This window comes from Alligator sinensis, unplaced genomic scaffold, assembly GCF_000455745.1.
Source record: "Alligator sinensis unplaced genomic scaffold, ASM45574v1 scaffold1059_1, whole genome shotgun sequence".
Lineage (NCBI taxonomy): Eukaryota > Metazoa > Chordata > Crocodylia > Alligatoridae > Alligator > Alligator sinensis.
This window is the reverse complement of record NW_005842103.1, coordinates 2090454-2108972: the sequence shown is the minus strand read 5'-3', so window position 1 is coordinate 2108972 and position 18519 is coordinate 2090454. Positions and strand designations below refer to the sequence as shown.

The 18519-nt window shown below is 48.7% G+C and overlaps 2 protein-coding genes across 5 annotated transcripts in view; one reads left to right on the top strand and one right to left on the bottom strand.

Moving 5' to 3' along the window:
- Nucleotides 1-7041, top strand: part of FRMD7 (FERM domain containing 7) — a 31499-nt gene extending 24458 nt beyond the window's left edge. For all 3 annotated transcript variants that reach the window (XM_025205066.1, XM_025205065.1, XM_025205064.1), the window contains exons 8-12: nt 1170-1265; nt 1551-1714; nt 2480-2548; nt 2632-2707; nt 4273-7041. In XM_025205066.1, coding sequence (XP_025060851.1) covers nt 1170-1265; nt 1551-1714; nt 2480-2548; nt 2632-2707; nt 4273-5268 — 1401 coding nt within the window. In that variant the 3' untranslated portion in view covers nt 5269-7041. The remainder of the gene's footprint in view (nt 1-1169; nt 1266-1550; nt 1715-2479; nt 2549-2631; nt 2708-4272) is intronic.
- Nucleotides 7042-8161: 1120 nt separating this feature from the next.
- The window catches only part of STK26 (serine/threonine kinase 26), a 45705-nt gene continuing 35347 nt past the window's right edge, over nt 8162-18519 (bottom strand). Inside the window, exons 6-11 of one of the 2 annotated variants that reach the window (XM_006024450.2) lie at nt 15431-15616; nt 14789-14937; nt 14026-14119; nt 13507-13569; nt 13279-13415; nt 8162-11491 (exon numbers count right to left, since the gene is read on the bottom strand). In XM_006024450.2, the coding sequence (XP_006024512.1) occupies nt 11467-11491; nt 13279-13415; nt 13507-13569; nt 14026-14119; nt 14789-14937; nt 15431-15616 (654 nt within the window). In that variant the 3' untranslated portion in view covers nt 8162-11466. Of the gene's footprint in view, nt 11492-13274; nt 13416-13506; nt 13570-14025; nt 14120-14788; nt 14938-15430; nt 15617-18519 lie in introns of those variants that run through there. The other variant, XM_006024451.2, reaches the window with a different exon arrangement.

Below are 18519 nucleotides of genomic sequence, written 5' to 3'. Positions count from 1 at the left end.
TGGCTGCCAGGCTCCCTGCTCCACACGCCTGCTTGCTGCTGGCCTGCTGCCACTGCCCTACACGCCACCCACCCGCGTGCCAGCCTGACATGCCAGCCTCTGCCTCTCCAGCCGCAGCAGCCTGCGGCTGTGGGTTGTCGCCACTTCGGGAGCTGTGTTTGTCCCTTGTAAACACTGGTGTCACTCTGTCAGGCTGGCGTGTCATGGGGCTGCTCCGCTCACACGCACCGTGTAATCTTCCAGCAGAAATAGCCACCTCGTGCCCAGGCAGCTTTGCCATGCTATAATCAGGATGTATTTGCAGCGTAACTACAGGCTCCTGCGGTCGCTGCGTGGTCCAGCCCCAGGACTGTGAGGTGTCTTGCACCCAATGACACACCATCATTATTGGCGCCCTGTTACTAATTAGCACTGCTTAGTCAGAGCCTAAGTGAAGGCACGTGCTCCTTATTGGCATACAAACGACTCTGTGCCATCCACGTGTGGAAGCGCACAGGCCAGTTTTGTGCACAGTTCTGGGTGCAGATGCAGCGGGGGACATAGCGATGCTCCAGAGACGGGCAAGAGGGGCGAAGACGAGGGGGATGGAGGGGCTTCCCTATGTGGAGACACTAAGGAGGCCAGGCCTGGTCTGTTCAGGAAGGAGAAGCATGAGCAGGGACGTGAGGAGGGTTTACAAAACACCTAATGGCGAAGAGCACGCCAGTTGGGTCAGTTTATTCTCCCTTTCAGCATCCGCGCTCTGCCGCGCTGTGACACAGGAGACTGAGCCAGTGCATGGCAGTGCTTATGGTCTTCAGTAAAGGCATGCATACTGCAGGTGGGACCTGAGCATTAAGTCACTTGCCCAGCTGGCTGGAACAAGAGCATCCTGACATTGCCAAGGCCTGATCCTGCACCCAGGGGCTTGGGGCAGAGCCCACTGCAATTAATGAAGGGCGGGGAGTGGTCTTTGCATCAGTGAAGTGGTCCTTGGTCAGGTCCTGAGCACTCAGCAGACCCAGCGTTTGCCCCCTGCTTGTCCCTGCCCCACCTGCCTCCCTCACGGGCGCTGGAGGGGTGCAAATACCCAGCTGGGAACCAGCCTGATGCCAGCAAGGGCATGCAGAGCCTGCTGGGAGGGTGCTGGGGCCCTTGGAGCCCAGGTAACTGGGGCTCTGCCATTGCAGGGCAACACCAAGATCAACACCTTCAACTGGGCCAAAATCCGGAAGCTGAGCTTCAAGCGGAAGCATTTCCTCATCAAGCTGCATGCCAACGTCTCCGTGAGTAGCAGGGCGCTGCGGGGCTGGGCCTCCGTGGGCTCTGCCACAGTGGTCATGCCATGCTGCCCCCGGGGTCCTCAGCTGCGGGGTGAGGTCTCCTCTCCCTGCCTCAGGATGCTCTGAGGTGTGGGAGCTTGGATGAGCCCATCCTGCCACGCTGTGCAGCCCTGGCTACCCCCCGGTGCCAGCCAGGGCCGGCCTGGACACATCGGGGCAGGTGCCACTCAGTGGTTTCCAGCCACTTGCCATGCGCTGCCCCCTGTGTCACACGTGTGTTCCCTGCAGGCACTGTGCAAGGACACGCTGGAGTTCAGCATGGCCAGCCGGGACGCCTGCAAGGCCTTCTGGAAGACGTGCGTCGAGTACCATGCCTTCTTCCGGCTCTCCGAGGAGCCCAAGTCCAAGCCCAAGGCGCTGCTGTGCAGCAAGGGCTCCAGCTTCCGCTACAGGTGACTGCCGCGGCTGGGTCCCGCGAGCTCTGGGGCACCCTTGAGAGCAGACGACGCGCGAGGGGCGTGCACCTGTGGGAGGAAGCCAATGAGACCCACCTTGACCTTCTCATGGGGCCATAACCCATCTCCAGGGGCGGACCTAGGATTTTGCAAAGGTGCTGGGGGACGGGGGTGCAGCTGGTGAGGTGCGTCACCCTATGTAACACAACACACATTTTTTTCTCTGAATAAGAAGAAACTAAAAGCTTTACTAACAGGCCAAGGGCCTAGGGTGGCAGGTGGCAGGTTAGGATTGCAGCAAAAACCGCTGGGACGTCATTGGCATGGGTTAAAAACAGCCTGCAGGGCTGTGAAATAGGAGCAGTGTGACCAGGAGGAGCCAACAGACAGCGGAAGGGCAGAGCAAAGGCCAGCGGGATGCGGGGCACATCGAGACCATTACAAAGAAGAGGGGGCGGTCATTAACGCCCGCGGAGTGAAGAGTTTAGCAGGAATCAGGGAGACGATAGCGAGCCCTGAAGGCAACTCCCTCAGTGCTGCTGGACTTGAAAGGCCACTGGCTTTGCCAGGCAGCTGTTTTTAAAGGTTGGGTGGAGCAGGGCATCCAAACTGGGGCATGCGCTGGTGTGGATCTCGCCCCCTGCCACTGCAGAGGCCAAACTCTGCCTCCGTCGGCTCCTGCCTTGGCCAGCTGGCCCGTGACCTGAGGTTATCGCTGCGCCAGGGCCTGCAGGGTTTGCTCACACGTGCTTTCTCTGGCAGCGGCAGAACCCAGCGGCAGCTGCTGGAGAACGGGAGCAAAGGGAAACTACGGAGCCTGCCCTTTGAGAGGTACTGGGGGCGGGGTGGTCAGGGCAGCAGGGCAGGGGCGGTGGGGTGCCCGTGTGCCTGACGCGTGCCTCTCGGCTCTGCAGGAAGCACTGCGCCGCCCGCTACAGCGAGAGGCAGTGCCGCTCCTCGCCGGACCTCCTCACCGACGTCTCCAAGCAGGTAGGACGTCCCCCCAGCCTGCTCTGCACAGCCCGTGTGAACATGGGAGCCTGGGGGGGCACCGAGTCCAGCCTGTGCCGTCGCAGCCCCTTGCTGCCAGCCAGTCCTGGATGCTTCCCCGCCAGCCTCGCAATGGAGATGACCGACACCCGTAATGCAGGGCAGCCCCCAGGCTGCTCTGAGGGGCAGCAGGATTGGACCCAGAGCAGCCATGGGTGATGCTGTGCAGTGCGGTAGCCCCCACCTCCCTGCTGCCTGGCCTCACACCCCCTCCCTGCCCCGGGTGCCCCACAGGGAACGGCATCCTTGGTGACACACAGATGTCACCCACGTGGGGCACACATGCACCCACTCCTTGCTTTGTCAGAGGGAAAGGAGGCCCCCCTGCACCTGCACACTCCAAACCCTCACACCCGCACGGAGCTCTCTCCTGTGCATGTGTGTGTGAACACACACAGACAGATGAATACGAGAGCTCTCTCTCTCACACACACACACACACACACACACACACACACACACACACACCCATGCGTATGCACACACACACATACATAAGTACACGTGCATATGGAGCTCCGTCTCCCAGACAGCTCTCTCTCTCTCTCTCTCACACACACACAGAGCTCTTGTGCATGCACACACACATATATGCACAGAGCTAGTGCACATGTACAAGTGCACACACAGAGCTCCCACATGCACATGTATGCACACATACATGCACACAAACACACAGGGCTCATGCACATATACAGAGCTCTTGCATGTACGCGCGCACACATGCAGAGCTTTTGTACACACACACACACACACACACACCATGCATGTACACAGACGTGCGCATGGAGCTCTACCTCTTGCACACATGCACAGAACTGTCACACATGGAGCTCTCTTTCTCACACATGCATGCACAGAACTTGTTCATACTCATGCATGTGCATGCACACACACATACATGGATCTCGCTTGCACATGGATGGCACTTGCTCTCACATGCACGTTGCACACACGCATGCATATTGTGGGCCTCTAGGGCAAGCGAGGTGGTCAGATCCCCAGGGAGAAAGGCAGCCCTGCCCCTGAGACCCGCCCCCCCCCCGCTTGCTGCACCCTCACAGCGAGGCTCTGCACCAAGGCAGCTGCCCACTGGTTGAGCTACCTGGGGGGGGGGATGGGACAGGTATTGTACATACATTTGCATTTGTGCACATGTATATGTTTGAGACAGAGCGTGAGTGTGCATGAGCACTCTGCGCATGAGAACTCAGTGCGTTTGTACATGTGCATATGTGAGAAAAAGCAAGTGAGCAAGCTCCATGTATGTATGTATGCAGGTGCGTGTGAGTGTATAGGTGAGAAAGAGCACGTGCGCTATCTCTGTGTGTATGTGCATGTGGGCAAGAGTGCTCTTTGTACATGTGCACATTCGAGAAAGCCCGTGAATGCATGTGGAGTTCTGTGTGTGTGTGTGTGTGTATGCACACACACACACACACGTGTTTGGCTGATAGGAGGTGGGGGCTCAGGGGCTGAGGACACGTGCCTGCCTGTCTCCCCAGGCGGAGGACCTGCGCCTGGCCTATGGCAGCAGCCGGGGCTGCTACCGGGCGGCCAACGGGGCACACGCCTCGGCGCCCACGCTGGACAGCCGGCGCCGCAACTCGGCGGTGGAGGTGACCTTCGCGGCCGAGCTGGAGCGCTCCCAGCCCGAGGCCGACCCTGCGCGGCTGCCCCACTCCTGCAGCAGCACGGCCTTCCCCTGGGTCTACGCCGAGCTGGAGCGCGAGCGCGACTGGGAGCTTGCCGAGGCCTTGGGCCCGAGGGGCCCCCTCACCTCCTTCCAGCCCAGCCACGGCAAGAGCACGTCCGTGGGCAACATGCGTGAGGCAGCCGCCCGCCCGCTAACCTACACCGACGTGCCCTATGCGGCCCCGGAGCCCGTGGCCCCGCAGGTCTTCTTCTACGTGGACAGGCCTCCAGCGCTGCCGCGACACAGCCCCATGCCGGCTGCCACCGAAGAGGCCACGAAGACGTCCGCAAGGCCGTCCAAGCGAAGCCCGAGCCTGGCCAGGATGTGGGAGCCTATGCTGGACCCGCTGGCCCAACCAAGTGGCAGCAGCATTAGCCCCGAGGAGGAGGAGGAGCGTGGTGCCCTGGGCGGCACCGACTACGGCATCCAGGAGCAGTCGCCCAAGCGGTCGTGGAGCCAGTCGGACATGAAAACCCTCCGCTTCCCCTACGGCTCAGAGTTTCGGCCGCTAGGCCCCTGCCCCGCGCTCACCAGCCGCAAGGCCACGGTGCCGCGGTACGTGCTGGCCCCGCCACCCCCGGCAGAGCAGTACGTGGGCAGCGGCACCGAGTCCAGCGACTCCGACCCGGACCTGCTGGCCACCGACTACGGGGTGCTGTACGGGCGGGTGACGCGATCGCCCCTGGCCCGCGTGCGACTGTCCTCTGGCAGCCTCCAGCTGGATGAGGAGGACGAGGAAGTGGCCGCGGCCACGGGCGGTGCCGAGAGCAGGACGGCACCTGGCACATCCAGTTATTACACCTAAGGGGCAGGTGGAGCACAGGGCAGGGGCTGGTGGGTTGTTGGTGTTGTGCAAGTGCAAGTAGCTGTAGAGGATGTGGTACCGAGGGCCACGCAGAGCACCCACTCCTCGTGTCTCCCCCTCGTGCCCCGGTCACGGACTAGCTGCAGGGAGCCTGCATGGTGGAGCTCCCCATGCCCGTCCCAGTGCTGGTCATGGTGGAAAGCATCGAGAGGCGCAGGTGTGATAGTTTCCTTCGGCTCCAGGAGCTGAGAGATGATGGCACTGACGAGAGCGGCAGAAGCTTGCGTTCAGAGGGGGACGCGTCGAGAAAGAGCTCGTCCCCAAGAAAGGCAGAGGTGCGTGGGGCTGCACAAGTGTCTGGGTTAAAGCCCTAGTACTACCCTGCATCCCCCGCAAACCTGCCCGCTGCCTGGTCCTCGAGCAATTCCCACCTTGGCATCGCTCTGCTGGCTCCAGTTCCAAGAGGAGCTGAATCCCAGCTCCGTCGGCCCCAGCCCTCTGCCTTCCACCAAACGGGAGCCTCCTGGCCTTGCTGGAAGGAAGAGAACAGCAGCACCCCCATCCCACCCCACCTTCAGTCCTGTACCCTACCTCCTGCTCCTCAGCACTGCACCCTCGGCAAGGCATTATCCAGACCCCTTTGCTTCTAGGGTAGCAGCCACCGCCACGAGCCACATGCACTCGGGCTTGGTCTCAGCTTCCTGGTGGCCCCGGGGCTGTGCGGAGCAGCAGGAAGGGCTCTGCTTCTGCCCCTTGCCAGGAGGGTGGGGAGATGCAGGGTCAAGTCCCCTCTGAAGGAAGAGGGCCTGGAAGGGAGCCGAGGGCCCAAGCACAGCGGGGGGCGGACGGGGGCATTCCCAGCATCATAAGCAGGCAGGGGCAGCTGCACATAAACCCAAGGCCATGGATTTGCATTGCCTCGCACCCTCCGGGTGTTTATGTGAGGGCACAGGGGGGAGTAAACACCCACTGCGGACCATGTCCCATAGGTGCATTTTGGAGACTGCTGCTTGCACGTCCCGTGGTCAAGGCACTTCAGGTGAGGACTTGCTGCCCAGCTCCGGCTACAGCAGACAACAAGGCTGGCGTCTCAGACCCTAGTGCACAAGCAGTGCTACCCTCCAAAATGCCTTGAAAGAAAAGAGGCTCTTTGCTCCATAGTCATGCGACTTACGGGAGTAGGAAAGGTGGCTGTACCCAGCTGCACGCCCATGCTTCCTTCCCTGTTTTCCTGGATCAGACGGGATGCACTGCCACAGGTTGAGAGAGGAGGAAGCAGCATGTATGCAAACAGCTGTGCAGAGCAGGTTGCTGTTTAGTTGACATAAAAACACAAGTTCTCAAGCGTCTGAGCAGCGCCAACACTGGGCAGGCACAGGTGGAGGGACGAGGGAACACGCACAAAGGAAAGAGCTCTTAAGTCATTGTACAAATATTGTCCCCAAAACCAAGTGACACCTTTTGGAGGGAGGGGGGAAGGGGCTGCAGAACCAAACCGAGAGGGGCCTCAAGCTGCTGGATTCTGTACACACTGTGTGTGCACACACACACACACACACACGCCTGTTGGACTGGGCTGTAACAGTAAGCATCTGGGACCACTTCGGTTTAGGGAAGGAGAGCCAGGCCACCCTCCTAGGGGTTGCTGGGAGCGCCCTCAATTCAGAGAGGGACAACCTGGCTAACTGGGTAGCACCTTCCCTGGGTATTTGTGGCGCTCTGTTCTTTGTGCTACTGCTCGAGAAGCTGGACAATAAATGCATCACAGAAAGGCCACCCTCTTCACTGCTTTTTTGGTTTTCATTTTCCGGCCAGTGGAGCCGAACCAGCCTCGCTGGAACCGGCACGGCAAATGCCCGGGCGTTGCAGCTTCCTGCTCATTGTTCTGCGAAGGGCGGGTGCGTCTTGGGCACCGGGCACACCCAGGGAAATGGGCAGCAAGTGCTGCAAACACATCTCTGTCCCTAGCAGACAGAATAGGACCTGGCAGCACAAAGAGGCAGAGGCAGAAAGGTGAGAGATCTTACTTAAAGAGGTGCGATGGGAAGGGTTTCATTCCCAAAATTGGGGAATGCCATGAGGACTTGTGACCTGGGTCTCACTGCCCGTTAGCCTCCCCACTGCTTGCTGGAGCACCGAGGAGTGCATAGGATGAAGGAGCAGTGGTTTACAACACCCTGAACCACTCCAAGTGCATGAGAAAAGGCACCAGGAACGGGACGGTGATGAGGCCTTGTCATCCCCCAGCACTACAAAAAAGGGAAAAAAAAGAAGCTGAAAACCCACCTAGAACGTGTTTCAATTGATCCTGCTCTCCCCCCTAGGAGCACAGGATTGATCCCCACTCCTGCCCTGCCAACTGGGCACAGTCTGCAGGCTTCTGATCCCCTCCATCCCTCAGGAGCCAGGATCATCTGGCCTCTCGTCCGTAATGCAGGCAGGATGCCCAGCACTTAAACGCAAGAGAAGGGCTGGTGACCTCGACAGCTGCTATCCACAGAACCAACGTTGAGCGAGGGGGAACAAGGACACACTGACCTATTTTGTTATCAAGGAGCCTGTGCAAAATAAAGTAGGATGCATGGAGACAGGCTGCTTCAGAGGGAAACAGATTGGTTTAACTGAGGTTACCAAATATACCCCCTGCTTAACAGAAGTATTTAAAATCCCAAGATTAGCAGCAAAAGACCCAACAGACCTTTAGTTCAGACCCCTACATGACTATGGGGAAGTCACAAGATACAACTTTTACACAGCACTGCAGTAAGGTTTAAGGGTGTTTGGGGGTTCAGTCATCAATTCAAATGCTCTACAGTGCACATAATATGCTTCCATATTTTAAAATTAAACCTCGTTTATGAAATCGGCAAGCCAACATACATACTAAGAGTAGTTTTGCAAAGAGGAAAACAATTTTATTCCAGTGTTAAATCATGTAACAGCGTGATAAAGCCAGGCCTTTAACAATGGCTAAACTTTGTGCAAACACATCAAGAATCTATGTACTTTCTAGTCACTAAGCATTCACTTGAACGTAAGAACAGTTTTTTACTCTTAGTACGTGTACACTGTACAGAACCTTGTTGGAGGAAAAAATTGGAGACAAGGAGAATTAAGAGGTTTCAGGAACAGCGATTACAATGACAGAGGAGTCTGATACCCAGGAACAAACACATATGTTTCTAACCCGCATTTCATATTATTTTCCTAAATGACTAAAAATGTCAATTTTCCTCAACGCACAGCTGGGGGAGAAGCTAGAAGATGGTCCCTGCATGAATGCTGTGATATATTCTTCAGTCAGCTACTTAATACTGCTGATTAAATTATGGTTTGTCAATACCTAATGCATGGCAGGGGGGGGAACAATGATTCACAAAACTGTAATGAGGGTATCCATTCATAGTAAGAAGTAAAATAGATTCTTATATGACGCATAGTGCTTCAGCAGAGCAAATCCCACCTGCAATACAGTACAGCTGTGTTCTTTAGGTCAGCACTAGATAGTAACAAGGTTTTTATAAACAAGAATACATCTAGCCCCACAACATCCCCGTGAGGTAGGCAAGCATCATACCCATTTCCCAAGGAAAAAGGAGGCACAGGAGTTCAAGTGACTTGGTTCAGGTCACACAGCAAATACGGGGCAGGCTGAGGCAGGAATAGATTTCTGTTTCCCCAACTGTGCACTCCCTGCTCTGGCCACCCAAAGGATTCGCTCGCAGTTGCATAGATTAAAGCCCCGTGCTTCAAGAAGACGTAGCCCCCAGTTACAAAATTCAAGTCGTTTGTGTCGTTTTTCCATTGGCCCCGTAAAAAAAGCACTTCATTGAGAGGAAGTGACATGGAATTCAAGACACAAGGATTTTAATTCTGAGAAAGAAACCTGTCGGCGTTTGAAGCGAGGCTTTTGGCGATGAGATTGCACAAGGTAAGAGTCGACTGTGGCACGGTGCTTTCTCTATCGTGAATCTGAACTAGGAGTTCACAACACCGCTGGGACACACTGACATGGCTACAATGGTCACCGGTGCTGTATGACTGCATGCTGGAGGACTAAGAGACTGCTCTTTCGGCAGGAGATCAACCGAACCCTGGAGCTGCTCCACATAGCTTGCGTTCCACGCTGGATAAGGCCGGCAGGCGTCCTTTGGACAAGGACAGCAGAGGGGAAACACTTCCCCAAGCTATACGTGCGTCCCCGCAGAAGGAGAAGTTTTGTTTAAGTAGCAAACTAAGCTGGAAAAGGGTAGGTCAATATTTATGCACATTACTTAAATCCAAAATAAAATGCACAACAAAGCAGTTTCATGAATTTTACAGAACTTAAATATTTATTTTTAAACCATTTAACCCCTCCCCCCCCAAAAAACCAATGAAATAAGCTTAATCTATCAACAGATTTACAGGACTAACAACTACATAAGCTATAGGAGCACTACAATTTGTTTCTGTGATGCAGTTATTTTGTAAAGCTTCAGATCAACTGTATTTACAACTTTTGCTGCTTTTACATTTATAAAAATATTTATTTAATCCATAACATTATTGTTTTCAAAAACTATTTCCAGACTTTTTCTCAGATATAAATTCTAATTGAGTTTCAGTTATAGAGCAGATGAATGTTTTCAACAGAAACATTTCTTTAAAATTAAAACAAGGAGTTAAAAGTAATTTTTACAGTGTAGGCACCATTGAAAATAATTGTCCTTGGCATATCTAACCACCATCTCTTACAAGTGTCCTTTTATACAAAAGGATGTAATGGCAACTTTTGACTCGAAAATGCAGTATTTGCTTGCACTTGCACACCATTACTTTTTCAATATTTGGCAGATATATTTCAGATTCTTTAAAATGACTTTTGTGCAAAAACAAAATAAACACATCCAGCCTTTATCAAAAATAAATTTACACCCCACAGTTCCACAGCTAAGTACTGAAAAACAATCCCAGTTCAAAACTTCAGCATAATATACATACTGGGTTGAAAAGGAAAAAAAAAAAGAGAAGGCTATTACCCCATCTAGCAGTACCATAGAGTTGAAAGCAATTTTATAGTCTTACCTACTATTTATGAAAAAAAAAAAAAAATCACTCCGTACTGGACAGTACTACCTTTGTGAAAGAATATCTATAACTCAGTTATTTGCATATTAACTTGTAAATACATATTTAAAATACACTTTCAGAAAACAAATTATAAACAAATTATGCCAACGTACTGTCTTTAATGTACTTTAAGAACCAAAGTGTATAAATATTTTACAGGAAAACAACACCACCACACAAAACGCTGGTGTTATACTTATACCTGCTTGTGAGGTATTTATCACGTGATGCTCAGCTCCCCTCCGGCTCTCTCCCACCCAGCCATGCGATGCGTTGTACTCAAAGAAAAGAACTTGAAAGTAATTTGGACTTCAGTTTTTGTCCATTATTGCCAAAAGCCCCCACCCCCTCAACTGTATTGCTTTAAAATTTCCTACCATGATGAATAAGATTTAATTACTACTTCAAAACCTGTTCTAAAAGGTAATACATATACTGTACATCAGGATACACCTGTTGCTACATATCACCTGCAAACTATTGACATATTGCTCTCAAATGTGTATAATCATAGAGCTGCCTAAAATACTGTACCAATTCAGAAGTATAGAAGATACTGTCGCAGGCTTCATTTTCAGGGCATGATAAAACTATGGTGGTTGAAGCAGGAGCTACAGCAACAGCCTAGCCGCTACGTTATGTTTTGAATACGCTTGTGAAAAAACTATTTCTGAAGCTTGTTAGTGATTTACAAAAGTTTAACATATGAATACAAAAGACCTGTACGTTCCCATCTGTGTACAGTAACAAAAATAGCATAAAAACCATACTGTACTTGCACTTCCTATCAACTAAAGTAATGGTTATATCTAACAGCAAAACTGCACCTCAACATTTATCAGATTAAACAAGTGAAACTACAATATTAAAAGTTGTTCTTTACAAAATAATTTCCTGAAAATATAAAACCATGTACACCATCACAAAATAGTTGAGTAGGTTCTTCCATATCCTTGATCATCATCAATATGTTGCAAAGATCCAAAAGGCACAAGGAGTCAAGAGCTAAGCACTGCCAAGCTTGAAGTAGTTTTGGTGGGTTTCACTGGGTCCATATGAAACAGCAGTCATTTTATGGGAAGTTTCTTAGGAGGAGTCATTAACAGACAACCTATAAATGAAACCGTGCAAGTAGGAATCGTGTTAATGCTTTGGTATGCAGCATGTGAATGACACTGGACTTCAGCGTGTATAGTGATTACACAATTGCTTTTTCAAAGTGTCTGCCATCTTCTGTCAAAAAAGTCAGTCTAAGCTGGTTACCTTGGCAGGAATACAAAAAGCCCTCAGGGTGTTCTTGACAGCATATCCTTTAAATAACATGGCTATTTTATTCCTTTTTTTATTTTTTAAAAAGCAGGTAAAGTTTATTCTGCTTTTACTTATAAAAAAAAATTACTCCTTTTCAGTAAGAAACTAAATAGAGCAATGGTCACATTAAAATTGCCAAGTAAACAAAAATGAATACTGATTTTACCAGTATATTTTGGTTTCAGTAACACGAGACTCATAAGTAAGAGTTTTCTGAAGAGGAATTAATTTGAGGTGGCATCCATTTATTTTTTTTACCATCCCTGGGGGATATGGAGCATAAGTTGGGGCACTGATCTCTACCAAAGTAGATGTATATGGAGACATACAAAGCACTGATGGCAGATTCAGAATTTGGTAAATAAAAAGGCAATGAATCAGCATGACTGGACACTTCATGCATTGCATCTCACAAAACCTTCACCTGACAGATCACATGCAACCGGCTACAGGGACAAAAGTAATTTCCACTATTCCACTTTAGGCTGGGATGTGACGAGCGTGTGTACTTACTCAGTCCGAAATGCAAAATCATTTCTAACAAATGTCACTTTTACATGCTTTTAGGAAGAATGGAAGAGCATCTTTATCTGCTACAGCTACTCCTCACTTAACGTCGTAGTTATGTTCTTGAAAAATGCGACTCAGTGAAACGATGTTAAGCAAATCCAATTACGTCACAATAGCTACCTACTAGCAGGCGGCAGCCAAACAAGGTTATAACCAAACACTGCACGACTTTAAAACGAGTAAGAGTGAAACGTTAACCGGGACGACGTTAAGTGAGGAGTACCTGTATACAGTTACTAATGTCAATGCTTATACACAGGTTAAAACTACTGAACTTTCTGGCATTTCATTTATTTGTGAACACTCTGGCAGCTTAGTACTGTTATTTACAGATATTTTTCTCTCTTTTCTTTAAGAAGTTTGGCAACAGAGATTGTAACCAGCTTTTCCTAACACTTCCCATTAGGGATTCCTGCAACTTTATTTCAGTTGCTCTAACTCCTCTGGGATTTAGAGCAGCCTTTCAAAATGTGATGGGGGAAAAACTGCTAGCATAAAGAAGGGTCCCCTTTTTACCCTATAACAGTTTGTATGATTTACAAGAGATGCAGGATCCTGACAGAGCTCCTTATGTACCTACCCAGTGAAGAAAGACTGCAGCCAGCTCAAACAAGGGAACACAAACATCCTAAGACTGGACCCAAACTGCTTCTGTCTCCCCTGGGAACACCTGGAAGCTGCCCAAACTGCTAAGGCAGGATGACTGGGGAAGGAACACCCCAGCCTGGGTCGCTATAACCAGTGTTCAGATGGTGCACGACACAAAAGGTTCAACCCATTCTACCTGGGTGTACCCCATGGATCAGATGATTTCATCTACTCAGGGAAAGGAACGGGCTTATGGAGCAAACAGCATACCAGGCCACATACCCTTTTCTGTATGCTTGGTGACAGAATTAACCTCATATGGGGAGGTGTCAATCCCCTGTTCCCTCACGTTTGAGAGCTTAACGTTGAAGCCTCCTTTTAAACATACAATATTTGGATGTGCACTTTTAAAATAAATCTGGAACTTACTTCTGAAATTTCTCCATAAGTTTCTTCACCATCTTATCTGTGATCCCTGGACATGCAGCTTCTGCCATATTGATGCTTTTCTCAAGTTCTTCAATTGCTTTCCTTCGGCTAGCATTATTTGTGTCCTGCTGTTTAAGCTGAGTGGCAGATCAACACAACTTCAGATTAAAAAAAAAAAGTATCAAGCAATTGTGTGAAAATGTAAAAGCAGGCTGAATGAAGACTTACCTCAGCAAACACAGGGGTGATTATCAAAGATAAACAACTCAGGGTTTTCACAAGTTCTTGATCCTAAACATTAGCAAAAACATATATATTAAATATGAACTACACGTACGTGTTTCCTTCCTTATTTTGGCAGATCCCTTGCAAAACAAATCACAAAATATACATCACACATTTTACATGGTGTGGGAATAGATGTTTAAGTTTGAGCAACGCCATCTTATATTCACTTCATTTTACTTCTATACCTGCTGAATTTTAGATACCTTTCATAATTAAGATACCTGTAAAAACATGCTACGTTATATTATTAAACACAGCATTTTTCTCTCTGACTGGAACTGCCAGAGACCCAGAGCACCATGCTTAAGTGTTGTGGAGAAAAATATATCTTTTTCATAAGAGATTCAAATTCAAATACTGAAGCCAAAGCCCATCTGACTTCATTTTGAGTTAAAATTGTTAATCATCACATTGCTTCAAAAGGGGTATTAGTAAAGAATTATTTCAGAGGGTACGTACCGTCCCATTCTGCAGTTTCTTTGCATCTGGCTTCTTTCGAACTGTAGTAAAACTCCACTCAGGATGGGAATGATTTTCTTTGTTGCTTGACTCCCTAAAGAAAATTACAGGGATACCATCTCCAGTAAGAGCGATCATCAACACACATGATGTGAACCACCACATTCAATTTGCTAACTAAACTGCACGGCTATTGTCACCTGAGCTAAAAAAGGAAAAAAGGGCATGTTTATGGCATGTTAAGTGCAGTTTACCAGATTTTGTTGCTAGGACATGAGAGGCCAAGTTACAACTTAAAGCCAGCTCTGCGGAGAAGGAAGAGCTCGTTCTAAAGCACCATCCCCATTTACTAGGCTGTGCACACGGAGACCTGATGTGCCAAAAAAATTTGACTTGCAGACTTTATCTTCCCTGGACACTGCTGGCAGCTGAGCAAGCTTCTTCACATGCCTTGTTCCTGCCCTTCACTACTTCTGTACCAAATTGTTGGCATTTTGGTAGCAAAGGAAGTGTCCACTAGGGGCTAGACCGAGACCATGAAATACTGATCATTGGAGTGGGGTTTGAATTTAGTTTCTACAGAGGTAAGACAGCTTGTACAAGTTGTATTTATAGGCTCTATTTCAAGAAAAAACATCCCCTGCAAGGCTGCAGCTAAATGCAGTCCTTAGAGAGCAGTGGCAGTGAAGAACAAGAGCAAGTGGCACACTGGCACATTAGTACAGCTTTTCTAAAAGTTACTGAACTACTAAAATGCACTTACGAATCAGAACCATCAGAATCTGTGTCATCACTACTGTGCCCTTCAGCCTTCCACCTCTTAAATCTATCAATCAGTTCTGTCAGGTATGAAGTCTTCTTGGCATTTTTCAGAATGAATTTGTGCTTCAGGAGTTCTTTTGCTGTAGGGCGCTGTAAGAGACAGTTGGATATTTAAATTTACCCTACATAAAGTCATTGTGATGTCAAATAATTACCCACTACGAAAGCTCATCTGCTAAACCCAGAATTGAACATTTATATGCTAACAAGAGCTTCCAAGGAGCCATTACAACCAAGACACAGTACATGAACTATATCAGTCTTCCATAAAAAACACAGTGGTGACTGAAGAAACCTCTCTGATAATGTGCTTTGTAACCCAGAACCCAGTTTTGTTAGTCTTGTTCAACATATTCCTACTCTTATCTGTATGACTAACTCTTTCAACGCTTTAGAAAGCTGTCCTTACAACCATTACTACTTCACTGGATACTCCCACACTTTTGGAAAGGAAGAGGTGGGAGGAAAGTCAACTGCGTCTTGCAGTACTTTGACTTGCACTAAAGCAGCATGAAAAATCTCATGCTAAACTGCTCAACAGGACAATACAATGTAGTCAGCATGAAGTGATAAATGTACTTACAAATGTTGGGTCCTTATTCAGACATGCATCGATAAATTCTTTGAAAGGCTTGCTGAATTCTCCTAATAGAGTCGGGGGATTGTTTTTGGGAATGAGAAACAGAACTCTCATTGGATGCATATCAGAGTTGGGGGGCTCTCCTTTGGCTAGTTCAATAGCAGTGATGCCCAACGACCAAATGTCAGCCTGTGGCAAGAAGAGAGTTCATGTTATACTTTTTGTATGCAGTGAGAAAAGGTGGAGGTACCGAAGAGTCCTTGAAATCCAATTATCGTACTGCATAAATGACATTCACATGCTGTTAATACAGGAGGACAAGGTTCCTTGGGTGAATTTGATATCTTTTATTAGACCAACCCAAATGGTTGGAGAACAGTTATTAAGCAAACTTTCGGGTTCAAAAACCCTTCGTCAGGCTAAGGAAGCTTCAGCAGTTGGCGTGCGCTCTTCCTGCATGGAATGAAAAGTGAAGAAGCCAGGGGCTGGGCTGGGCTGGGCTGGGCTGGGGAGTCAGTTGCCAGGCAGATTATAATACAGGACTAAGTTGATTCATATAAACCCAAAAGACAGGAATTCAAAAGTGATCACATTTCCCAAACAAAACACACACATCCTTAACAAAATTTTCCCAGCATCGCTAATTCCCAAGAAACCCAACACAAGCATCCATCGAAAGACATGCTTGCCTGTGCTTCTGGATACATATAACATTTTTAGGAGCTTTTAACTTAATTTTTTTGCATTTAAATTAATCACAATTTAAAATATAATATTATGAAGAATTAATTTCATGTAATTTTTATTTTTTTTTAATCATGGGGAACTGTATACTCTTAATGTTGATTATTAACAGACTCTTATTCAACTGCCTGTTCCCATCCCAGAGGCTCACTCAACAACGCAACAGTCAGTACTGGGTCTGTCATAAACCCACGATGAAGGGGATAAATGATTCGCCAATTCATCCTGTTCCTAGCTGATTTTGACAAAAAAAACCCAACTTTGGAGGATGCCCTACCACTCTAGGTAAGTCTTAAACACCAGACAATTCAAGACCTGTAACCACTGCATCAGTCTGAAAGACTACATCCTACGGCTAACAGTGAGCATTGTAAAGAGGATGGCAGCTCTACACGCTTTTGCGTACAGCCATTGCTAGATTAAAAGCCTTCCCTGCTCCAGATACTTTGCCTTTGTAGTACAATATTAATTTTCACAGTTGGTGATACGTTGCACAAGTACCAATGAAACCAAAAAAGTTAATCACCAAGAGGAGAACAATGTTATGAATGGCTCCTGCACTGCTACACCTTCATGCATAACTGTCCAACTTGCAGCCTATGAACCACATGTGGTCTGTAAGCGGTTTAAGTGCAGCCCCTGCTCAGTTGCTTCTCCCTCTATTGGTCCAGCTACAGCAGCAACTGGGAGCTGGGCTCAGCTCCCTCCCCTGGCTGCCTCTTCCTGCTCCCGCCTGGGGAGTGGAGGGTGAGTCTGGGCCCACGTAGTGCTGCGCCTGGCAGGGGGACGCTTGGAAGTTGCACAGCCCCAGTGCAGAGTATCAGAGGAACACGAGGTTTACTTGGTAGAGTGGGAATCCCTAGGCTTTTCAAATATAAAGAAATAAAGATCAAACTCACTACATGGAAGACCACAATGCCTTTTCAAAAGCATGAGTTACAGTTGCTTGCAAGGCTATGAAGTGCTGTGTGAAGATAATCAGGCTAGAAGTAAAGAAAAAAAGCCTGAAATTGCTCTGTGGTGCACAGAGGGTAACCAGGGAAAAGCAAAACTGTAAATTGCTTACAGACAGTGTGAAAAGTTGTAAGACCGTGTGGGAGAGGGGAAGGAGGCAAAAATGTGCCATAGGGAACATGCAAATAGTCTGTTACTTTTCTCACTCCTACGGTCACAGGATGCAGCCTTCTCCAGCAGGAGACTCCCCCCAGGTAGAACCAGAAGTGCAGCCATGCACACATGCACTCAGCACTAGTTACAATCCCCTCCCCATTTGCCACCCTGCATTGTGGGTCTTCCCAGCTTTTCTCTTGATTCATGAGAACTGTGCAACTAAATATATATTAATCATAGGAAATGAGGGTGGCAGGGAGCTCAGGAGTCGCATCTAGTCCAACCCTCTGCTCCAAGCAGGACCAGCCCCAACTACATCATCCCTGCCAAAGCTTTGTCTAGCTGGGTCTTAAACATCTGCAAGGATGGAGACTCCACCACCTCTCTGGGTAACCTGATCCAGGGCTTCACCACCCTCCTAGGGAGAAAGTTGTTTCCTAATATCCAACCTCAACTTCCCTTGCTGCAGCTTGAGCCCATTGCTCCTTGTCCTGTCATCTGCCCGCACTGAGACCAGCCCAGCTCCATCCTCTTTGCAGCCCCCCTGCAGGGAGCTGAAGGCTGCTATCAAATCCCTCCTCAGTCTTGTCTTCTCCAGACTAAATCAGTCCAGTTCCCTCAGCCTCTCCTCACTAGTCATGTGCCCCAACCCCCAAACCATTTTTGTTATTCTTTGCTGGAGGTTTTAATCTGCATATGAACGTAATTTGTAGTGTTCAAATTGTAGTTGATTGTGATATTATGCAGAATATTCTAAGAAGTGGGGAACTCGCAAAGTAAGTCTCTTTCATTAAGGAGAAGAAGTTGATTTAATTTATGCCACCTGCCAATCCAGTTATGCCAATCCAGCAACCAAGATGATGATAATTTTTTAATCTGTGCCAGTCTGGGAACATAACATTTTGAAAGAAGCTTAGAAGTGCCCTGGGACAATTGTGGTTGTAGTGATAGTTCTCACAATCTGGACTTCTCCTGAACCTCCAGCACTGGCCAGGAGATATTAAAAGGACAGGACCATTTAGAAGTAAATGCCACTTTAGGAGTAGCATTCTTCCAGGGGGCTGGACCAGGTGACCACTGAAGTCCCTTCCTACTCTATGAATCTACAACTCCACGCATTTCAAGCCTGGCCGGCAGAGAAAACCTCCAGATTGCAGTGGCCAGTAAAACGAGCCAGAACTAAGGGATTTCCATAGCGTCCAATTAAAAGACTTTTCCTTTAGAAAGCACTAAGATCT